The following is a 10,676-nucleotide window of genomic DNA, read 5'->3' as shown; positions in this document are numbered from 1 at the left end:
TGTCACACTCACAAAATCTGTCATAGATCCCCTGTCACACTCACAAAACCTGTCATAGATCCCCTGTCACACTCACAAAACCTTTCATAGATCCCCTGTCACACTCACAAAATCTGTCATAGATCCCCTGTCACACTCACAAAACCTTTCATAGATCCCGTCACTCACAAAATCTGTCATAGATCCCCTGTCACACTCACAAAATCTGTCATAGATCCCCTGTCACACTCACAAAATCTGTCATAGATCCCCTGTACACAAACTACCCCCCCTTACCTTGTGCGCTCCGCGGCGCGCTCTGTAGTGTCTTCTATCACATGGGACGGCACTTATCACATGGTGCACGTCCCATGTGACAGTCTTCGGCAGATCCATTCATTTCATCGGAGGGGAGGAGGGGACGCGCGGCAATCAGTAAGTGTAGTGCTGGCCCCATTGCTCAGCGCACAGACTGTCATGCCGAATTCCGGCATGACAGTCTGTGCGCTGAGCAATGGGGCCGGCCAGCTAGCAAACGGCCCATCTGGCCATCGGCCCTTCTGGCATTTGCCAGAAGTGCCAGATGGCCAGTCCGGCCCTGTCTAGGACCACTGCAAAGGGTGCAGACACTACAGGGCCTGGAAGGGAGGGGGATCTGGCAATTCCAGGTCACTCTCCAAAGGGTCCCGTTCTACTCTCAGACACAATCATGCTTAGAAGAACAGAGCGGGACTCTTCTGAGTAGGCACCAGACAAGCCCCAGATTGGGGCTTCACGGCACACACACCGGACCTGCGCATGCTCAGAAGAGGCTCCAGCTCTGTTCTTAGAGTACAGAGAGGGCCCTGAAGGCTGGAATGGCAACATTGCTTTTTCTGAACTACCCTAGATTGATATCTGAAAAAAAGCTATTTCTTATGGATATAGCAGACTTAATTTTGGATAGTTAACAGATTTACTGAAATATATTATTTAACTCTACTCACAGATATGAATTTGAACACTGAATACTTCTGAAATCTAATATGTGTCACGATCTTGCTGACAAGCACTGAGCAGCAACTTTAAGAAAGGGATCCAATGGCAGGTGAACCAAACTTACAGAATGGGGTAGGCTCCAGGTAGGTAAATGCTGAAGAATAGTAAAGTTCAAACAGGTAGATTTCAGGCATATTGAAATGGTAAGCTGGTTGTCTGGGACACGGGTAAATGGCAGTAGCCGTTCAAAAATAAGAAAATTATGTTTACCTGATATTTCACTTTATTGAAGAACCTCATGGCAGCCCACATGAATAGGTTAATCCTCCATCAGCTGAATAGACACAGGAAATAAGTTGCAGAGTGAAATGTGTTGGTACTAGATTACTGTGCTGGTGGGAATGAAGTCTGGATATCCCAGATAAAATATACAATAATTGGAAAAAGAATGTAGTAAAAGTTACATTTTATTTACACTACATTTTTGTCCAGGGAGGACATTTTATTGGACAGAAGGACCTATTAGCAAATGTTATCATGCCTTTGAAGATTAGTGTCCCACAACAATAGGAGCTCCTTTTTTCTAAATCTACGTATGTTACTGAGGAAGCACCATATTACAAAGTAAACTCCTCTTTTATTTGCTTAGTCTTTGAGTGACTTCCCAAGCTATCTCTGAAAAATATATCCAAAGAAACATTGGAGGGAAATATAGGGGCTGCCATGAAGTTCAGAAATGGTATTATCAGATAAACATAATTTGCTTGTTTCCTTTTCAGATTACATGGCAGTACACATTAATTGGATGTACCCAAAGAGCAGGGAGGATCAAAAAAAAGAACAATACAAACACTTCAATAAATCATGCACCTAAAAGAGATTTTTGAGCAACTGCTTGAAGCTTTTTACTTCCAAACTAAGTATCCTCAGAAGTCATGACATTCAGAAAATAGTAATTGGAGAATATATAAAGTGACAATCATCGTGCTGCTTTGCAAAGATCTTCTGCTGAAACCTGCACCCTGTGAGCCCTAAAAGTCGCCACTTCTCTTGTGGATAGTGCCCTCAATATTTATGACACTTTATGTCCTTTCCTCTTATAACCCTTTGATACAACTTCTGTAATCCTTCTCACAAGCATGTTTTTGGAAGGAGCTCGACCTTGCCTTCCATCTTCAGGAAATACAAAGATGATCTGTTTTTCTGACATCCTTTGTTTATCTGCAATTCCGTTTTCTGAGAGTAGCCATCAAGACCACCAGTACCTTGCTGAATGTTCTGGGAGATGTTGAAAGGCCAAATCATAGACACATAAACTGGACTTGGTGTCCCAAACTGAAGAATGGGAAAAAGTGCTGATATTGAGGTGCTTTCGGAATGGGAAGATAAGCATTCTGTAGATGTACTGATGTCAGGAAATCTCCTTCTTCTGCTCCTCTGAGAGGAGTTCACAGACTCCATGCAAAATGTTTTGTTTTTACAAACTGATTGGGTCTTCTCATATCTAGAACAGTTTGAATGTCTCCTGACTGCTTATCTACCAGATAGAAATTGGAGTAAAAGCCTGTTTCATTTTGATTTGTAACTACCGGAAAAATTACCTGTTTCTCCTAAAGTGTTTGTAAAATCACTGAACCCAGCACTGTGCAAAGATATTTTTCTTGGGCACTCTGAAATTCTATTTGTAATTGTGCTTAAAATGTCTTGGACCCAGTGTTCCTGTTCCAAGTCCCCAGTTACCTCAAAATTCTGCTATCCAGTTGTTGAGTCAGTCCATAGACATTATGGATTTCATTGTTTCCTTCCTTCCCTCAAAAGGAATTAAAGAGCCGCTTGGATGAACTGACTGTATACTGACTGGTATACTCTTTTTCCAGGCGATAAGCCCTGGTTTCCTTGAACTACTGATTTTGGCTTCCCACATATAGATTTAATTGCAATTGGACAGAATACCAAGCTGGGTCGGTATATTGCCAGCCACAAAGATCCCAGACCAAAGCGGATAGATGCCTTGACAAGGCTCAGAATTTATTTTAGCTGGGATATGTATCCACTCCATTCCATCTCATCCCATGAACCTTAAGAAAGATCAGGAAGGAAGCAGTGCAGTTGACAACAATTCGCCTACTGTGGTTTCGGCAACCATGGTAGCATGGCCAGGTTGGTGCTTCTAGACCCAACATGGCCTGGATCTCCTGTACCAGTTCTACACCCGAACCAGAGTATATTCCCCATGAGGGGGATGGAAATTGAGTGGCCACTGCTCAGGAGTAAAGTAGTTTTTAGTCAAGTAATTGAAGCTTTTATGCAAGCTAGGAAACAAATTATTCAGTGATTTATTACAGAATGTGCTAGTGCAAAAAATTAGACCTTGCAGTAAGTATTCAACAAGTACTGAATTTTCTGCAAGAAGGCCTAAATATGGCTCAAAAATTTGGATACAAGAGTGGCAATTAAAAGTCTACTAACACGCTCCTTTTAAGCAGTTAAGAGAATTTGGGATCAAGACCATTCTTAGCACCGTGGGATCTTAATCTCATACTGGACTCATTAGCATCAAGTTATATTTAGCCTTTACAAGAAATTCCTTACTCTTAAGTGCTAGTCCTGGGAACAATTAATTCTGCAAAGTAAATAGGAGACTACATGTATTGTGGAGCAAGGAGCCATTTCTGAACATTTTTCCAGATAAAGTAATTAAGGACAAATCCAACTTTACTACATAGAGTAGAGTCTGGTTTTAAAAAAAAAAAAAATATGTTACCACTGTTCTGCTCAAAAGTGGATAATGAAGGAGACTACAGTATTTTTGCACTAATGTAGATGCACAATTTAATAACAGACATACAACTGCAAGTCTAGGATGTATTAGCTAATGGTATGCCTTGCACCACTCATACATACCCATTAATTACTAAACTGTTTTAGCTTGTGATTTGTTCTCAGAGTCACACTCCTCTACTAACTGATTACTTGGCACATGCAACAGTCACTGGGGATCCATCTAGGCACCAGGGGTGCTTTTTTCAAAGGTGGTAGTGCAGCTTTAAGTTGATAATCAATAATGGTACTTAAACAATAGCTACTTCGCCAATGCATTTTTTTTTTATTGAACACACACATAACTACTATTTAATGCTTAGCAACCAAGAAACAAGTCATGTAAATGAGGTTATACAGAAATATAGTTAAGAAGTAAATTATAAAAAGAAATACAAAAGCAAATAGTAAATAAAGATAACAAAACTGAAAACTTGACCCAAGTTAAGACAAATGAAACACTTGTACACTTTAGCTATCTTACAAATCACAGGGATCATCCCATGATTTCCAAAAAATACATCCATTCTACTTAAACAGCAAAATAAATACAATTTGTATTTGTGTTTTAAATAGCTTAAAGGATACATTAAAAAAATCCATCTCCCCTACTTTTGAGAGATAACTAGTCTTTTACTGCAGTACCATTAAAAACAAATCACATCCTATAGTATTCTAGACCAAAATGTGTGGTATTGACGGTTTAATATATATAGGAGGAAATACCATTTAGTTCCCTACTGAAGGAATCAACCCGATTTCCACTCAGTTATCATCAAGGTTGTGATACCTGCTGTTCAGCAGGGGTTTTTAAGAAGTATCTTGTTTGCATCATAGACTGTATAGTAGTGTTGTATGACATAGTTGCTTACATGACAGACAAGGATACAGTCTATCGTTTTTTGTTGTTTTTTTTTTAAATAAAATTAAATGTCCAAAAATATAAATAACTTGGAATCCTATACACTCAAACAGAGTTCGTAAAACTCCTAGTTTTCATCTTACAGCATTCCGATACAGGTGAAATCTTGAAAGAACAATATGTTCAATTAAGTGAACCCTAGAACATGGAAAAGACGTGATTAACATTTTTGAGCAATGTAGCACCATCATTTCAACAGTGAATACATTTTATCTTCATCTAAAACAGTAAATTCTAAGAAATGTATAATTCTACAAATATTTAACAGCTGGTCAAGCCACTAACAGACATTAAGCAAAGGCTGTGTATTACTTCACTGAATAATAGACATAGAAAACAACTGGACTGTTTATATTTAACAAAATAGGTTGATTATATTCTTTCAACAAAAGCAGTCTACTATGATAGAAAGGGGTTGGGTTCATGGCAACTGTGAATCTGTGAATCTGCAGACCCCATCTGGGAGATGGGCTCTGCAAAAACAAATGTGGGCCGCTTCCTAAGGTGACCTAGACCCATACTGAAAGCACTAGAGCTCTTCCCACACTCCCCTGGGCAGTGGGTGTTGGGTAATGATATACATATTTATAGTACAACATACAATTTTATGTTGGTGCACTTCAAGTCCCAGCAAGCCCAGGCTGCCATTAACAGTTTGGGCATGCTGGTGCTTGTAGTTAACCCAATAATACTCAACAACCACCAGCTTCTTCATCTGGAATGATTCCAATCTTCCCAGCTTTAAAAAAATACCTAATAAAATGAATTCCAAAGGTCTGTGGTTGTTCATAAAAAACTAATAAAATGAATCCCTGGTTGCAAAAAAAACAAACAAACTATCTTTTCTTCCAGCTTGAACAACCCAAATAATCCACATGCTTGACAAAATAAAAAAACATTACAAATGACATACACTGGCTCCTGACTGCAGGAGTTCCTGTCACATTATGAAAAAATGACAGCTGATAGGTCTATTTGTAACCGGAGGCTTCAGTTCTGACAGTGTGGGAAAGTCTCAAGATATAAAAAGTCCAAGCGGCTGTCATTTTTTCATAATGCAATAGAAGCTTCTACAGTCAGGAGCTTGGTGCCGACAGTGCTTTACTTTTGGAAATATGACTACATCCCGTTAGGAAGGAGTTCTTTCTGCAACAGAGTGGCTGACCACAAGGCATACTTATTTTGCGAACTGTGTAGAATGGTTTATTCATATGCAGGGGCTATACCACTGATGTGACAGTAGCTGAAATGGATGCTTTATCTTGCTTTGCTATCCCAAAGTTGTTGGATGATCGAGGTAACACTTCTTAAAAGCACTGAAGTGAAATGATAAAAGGATGGATTCTACCTCCATAGTTCACATGTGAACATTTCAATTTTATGTTTTATTTTCTATAAACTTGCACTTTCATCTCAGGTCCCCTGTCTAAGAAGATATTAAATATCATTTACAAATGAACCCAATTGTCTGCCTTGCACATAAAAAAAGCATGTGTACATTCTGTTGTTTGTTTTGTTTTTTTTTTAAGTTGCCATCACCCTACCCATAAATAACACTGCTCACATTTTTGCATATTTGTGTGTCTAGCTTGAAATGCTCATGGGGAAAGCGGTAAATATCTACAAGAGGCAAACTATTAAAGTATAGACCAAGGTTTGAGGGCATGTAAAAGTGCCTTTGATGAAAAAAAATAAAAAAAAATCATCCCCCCAACTTTAAAAGGTCAATTATGTAATCAGACTCCAAAATCCTGTATTTGCATGGTGGTACATAACTTGGCACATATAGGCATTTATCTAACAAGGACTGCTCTGATCCGCCCCGATCCTTGTCTTATGGAAAAAATAAAATTTCGCACCCCTACAACCACCACCAGTTTGGCCTGCAAATATATATATGTTTCTCCATATAAATAGGTGAATTCATGTAAATATGTCCCAAAAAAGAATTCGAGCTGCAGACTCGCATCTTTGCAATATCATAAGTGACACATATTATCTGATGTGCCCTTCCTGTTTTTGAGCCCCAGCACTGGTTGGGCCACGACACCATTTTTCACATTCTACTTATAGCTATTGGTGTGGATTTATGAAAACCAAAATAAAATAATTTAATGTGTATCTACCAGCATACACTAAATAAAAGTATAATTAGTGTCCCTCTTTCTTGTTTCAATGATAATTGCTGCATTCACAGTGTATTTTGGCAGAGTTGGATTATGAACGGAGACTCTAATCAGTTTTCCAGTGACATCACACTTGGCTTCTCCAATCTAAGTGTTATAATCCATGGCTTTCTGATGTACCTACGTGACTTTAAACAAGGAAGGTGGCCGAGATATCACAGAGGGAGGCTGTTTGCTATCAGCCAAATTCAGACAAAATACTCATTGAAATCATCAATGTAGTTAAGAGTAAGAGGAATCTTCACCAAACATGCAAACATCACTCTTTGGAAAAGCTAGTATGTTTTACCATTATGTTTTTGAATCTACAAGAGATTATGAATGACAATTGATTTGTATGTATAGACAAACTTTCTGATAATACCATTATTTTGTAACCTAGAGATTCATTGTACATTTGCATTTACGTATATTTGCATTCTGGCACAAGAAAATATGCATATATTAAAGTTGTTTTTAACCTATCTACTTGTGATCTGGAGAGGAAACAGACATGTGTCTATCAAGTTTAAAAAGATAGTTCTCAAAATTATCCTTCATTCTGTAGTTACTACAACAAAATGTGGCAAGCAGCCACCATTAGCGTTTTTATTTCCGCTGTACCAAAAATGTTAACCCTTATTATCACGTAGAACTTGTTGGGGCAAATTCAATCTGGCCACATTAGTCTAGGATTAATGCAGCGTTGGTAGTATTACCTTTATTACGGTAATTTTAACACAGATTTTTACTCGTGGCCCGAGAGGTGCAAGCAAAAATCAGCGTTAAAATTACTGAACGATAATACTGCAAACTTTTACCGTACTAACGGTAATAGTGCGCAGGCCGCGTTATTCCTTGAATAATGCGGCTGAATTGAATTGGCCCTGTTGAGTTTAAAAGTTCCCTTTTCAATATTTAAAGATACATCAAAAATTGTGCCCATCATCTTAATTGTTGGATATAGAATTTAAAAAAAAAAACACAACAAATTATTGGACATTTCCTATTTTTAATACTCTCCTACCTGAGGGGAAATATTGAAAAAAACACTTTGGGCACCATTTTTTTTTACATCAATTGTTTCACATCTTTCTTTCCAAAAAAATGCATTAGTTTTTCATATCTGGTGCTTTTAGTATTAAAATCCCCATTGGGAATGTCTTGTGCCCATTGATTTTTTAATATAAAATGAGCCAAGATATTGGAATATTTCAAAAGGATAATTTAACGGCAAACAGAGATAAGAATGTTCTTACTTACTGTGTAATTTGTTCCAAAATAGCTGTTAACTTTCTCTGTACTTAAATACAAGATCAAGTTGATTAAATAATGCTCCTCTGTTTCCTTCATCCAAATAAGCTCGGCATGAACCTTTCCCACAGAGTCTCTGTAGTTCAGATAAAAGCTCTGTCCCATGAAGTCATAGAGTGTTTCGGAGCATTTGTTTGGACACAGCTGAACTGGAGAACTGAAACACCAGAAAGGCGTTTCAGTTTCATCCAAAAGGGTAACATCCATCATAAAGCAGTTCTGTAAAATTAGAGCATCCTCCATCATTCAACATGTAGAACAGTAATCATGTTCAATATTGGAAAATTAGTCAAAATTGTTTTCAAGAAAAAAATAAACAGTATTTTTTTTTTTTTTAAAAGTATTTGTGTTAAGATCTTCTAACACAATAAAAAAAATGAATAAATAAAAAATAATAATTACTTGAGAAATCATTTGGTTAGCTTGTCTAGTTTTATATGCAGTGATTTGTACAACACAATATTGTTAGAAATTAAAATTTACCTGTATACTGCCACTAAATGCCAGCGTCTCCCACAAAAAGTCAACTTTACCAACAATAGGAGCGTGTTCTTTGTTATTTTTAATACCTATGGCTGTCATTCGTAGATAACCATATTTGATATACTCTGTAAAATATGATAAAAATGTAATGTTACTTTTGTTCCTTTTAATAAAAGACCTACATTTAAGTAAGGCTACTTACCCACTGGAGTTAGCATTATGCTTCTAACATTTGTTTTTAATGCAACATTAATGTAAATGCATGTGAAAATAAAAATATTTTTACCAAATGAGAAAACATTTCTGCATTTTTAATGTTTTTCTGAATGCTTCTTGCTTCACTTCAGTGCATTTGATGTGTGTCAACAAAGTTGAAAACTTTACATTAATCTCTAAAATGCATACCTAGACGAATATGCAGTTAATATGCTTTTACATTTATTAAAAAAAAAATGCATTTCTGATGCTAGTGGGCATGCAGCTGAAGGTGAAGACTTCAGAGATAGATAGATATACAGTATATAAATATGTTTTTGTCAAAAAGATCTGATTGTCGGGAAAGCATCTTTTTTCTTTTTCTTTCTGTGTACACTTGACTAAGTGCGCAAATTAATTTCTAGAGTATGGAACAATTATACATTTTAATATTTTTTCCTTTATTCCCCCTGACCTTTTATTTAATGTTTATTGACGCTGTCACTGTGGAGGTTGTTTCTATTGGTCACAGGGTGACACTTCTAGGCTTGCAACACTTCATCATCAACATTTATTTATATAGCGCCAGCAAATTTCGTAGGTCTTTACAATTGGGAACAAACATTAATAAGACAATACTAGGTAATACATACAGACAGAGAGGTAAGAGAACCCTGCTCGCAAGCTTACAATCTATAGGACAATGGGAGTTTGAAACACAAGGGCATGTGCTACATCATATTGCACAATTGACCAGCTAGAATGCAAAGGTAAAAGTATTGAGTGAGCTGTGTGTGTGGCAATGTTGGTCAGAGGGTTGTTGTCTTGTTTTAGCTGTGTAGAGGGTGGTAATAGGGTATTCTAGGGAGATTAAGATGGTGGTTGAGGAATATCATAAGCTTGTCTGAAGAGGTGGGTTTTCAGAGAACGCTTGAAGGTTTGAAGACTAGAGGAAAGTCTTACTGTGCGGAGGAGGGAATTCCACAAAGTGGGTGCAGCCCGGAAAATGTCCTGTAACCGAGAACGAGAGGATGTGATGAGAGTGGAAGAGAGACGTAGATTTTGCGCAGAACGGAGGTGTCGAGTTGGGAGATATTTTGAGACAAGTGAGGAAACGTATGTTGGTGCAATTTTGTTGACGGCCTTGTGTGTTAGTAGAATTTGTATGTTCACATTTCAATGGAGACTACTAAAGAGAATAGCCAGCACGGCTGACATTTGAACTTTACAAAATAATTCCAGTGAAGTTTAAAAATATAAAAGAAAGTTGTAAAACTATTTTAAAAACATTTTGTAAGTTTTCATTGCTAATAACCTTTTTTTTTTTAATTTATTCATTCCTTCCCAATGACAACCATGACTTATGAGCAAATTAGAAAATCCTCACTGGTAGGAGGGACCCCAAAATCAGCAACTGATCATTCCTATACACAATCTATGGTGTAGGATTTTTTTCACCACTAGCAGCCGCCTTTCCCGGAACTACACTGTTCACTGGTACTCGGATGCTGCCTTGACTTGATTCCAGTAATGTATAGTTGTTAACAGCCATAAGTGAGGCAGATTCAGGGAAACTTGCAGCTATGGAGCCACATGTAGACAAAACAAGACAGACAGAACACAACAGAGAACAGTCAACAGGCAGGCCAGGACAGAGGGCAGGACACAAGGTGAATAAACAGGCAGAGAACTTGGAGAAAGGCAGATATCCAACAGCAAGGTCAAGTAATTGTAGCCAAGGTCAAACACACTGAATCCAGAAGCAGAAGATATATTAATCTATATAGAACAAAGGTACAGGAACTAGCATAGGTAAACCT

The 10,676-nt window shown here is 37.6% G+C and overlaps 1 protein-coding gene across 3 annotated transcripts in view; it reads right to left on the bottom strand.

Annotated features, from left to right (window-relative positions):
- Window positions 1-4,040: 4,040 nt before the first annotated feature.
- The window catches only part of FBXO15 (F-box protein 15), a 149,397-nt gene continuing 142,761 nt past the window's right edge, over window positions 4,041-10,676 (bottom strand). For 2 of the 3 annotated variants that reach the window (XM_075213235.1, XM_075213236.1), the window contains 3 exons: window positions 8,662-8,786; window positions 8,128-8,397; window positions 4,041-4,837 (listed from right to left, as the gene is read on the bottom strand). In XM_075213235.1, coding sequence (XP_075069336.1) covers window positions 4,823-4,837; window positions 8,128-8,397; window positions 8,662-8,786 — 410 coding nt within the window. In that variant the 3' untranslated portion in view covers window positions 4,041-4,822. Of the gene's footprint in view, window positions 4,838-8,127; window positions 8,398-8,661; window positions 8,787-10,676 lie in introns of those variants that run through there. The other variant, XM_075213237.1, reaches the window with a different exon arrangement.

The sequence above is a fragment of the Mixophyes fleayi genome, chromosome 5, assembly GCF_038048845.1.
Source record: "Mixophyes fleayi isolate aMixFle1 chromosome 5, aMixFle1.hap1, whole genome shotgun sequence".
Taxonomy (NCBI): Eukaryota; Metazoa; Chordata; class Amphibia; order Anura; family Limnodynastidae; genus Mixophyes; species Mixophyes fleayi.
This window is presented reverse-complemented; position numbering and strand designations above follow the sequence as displayed.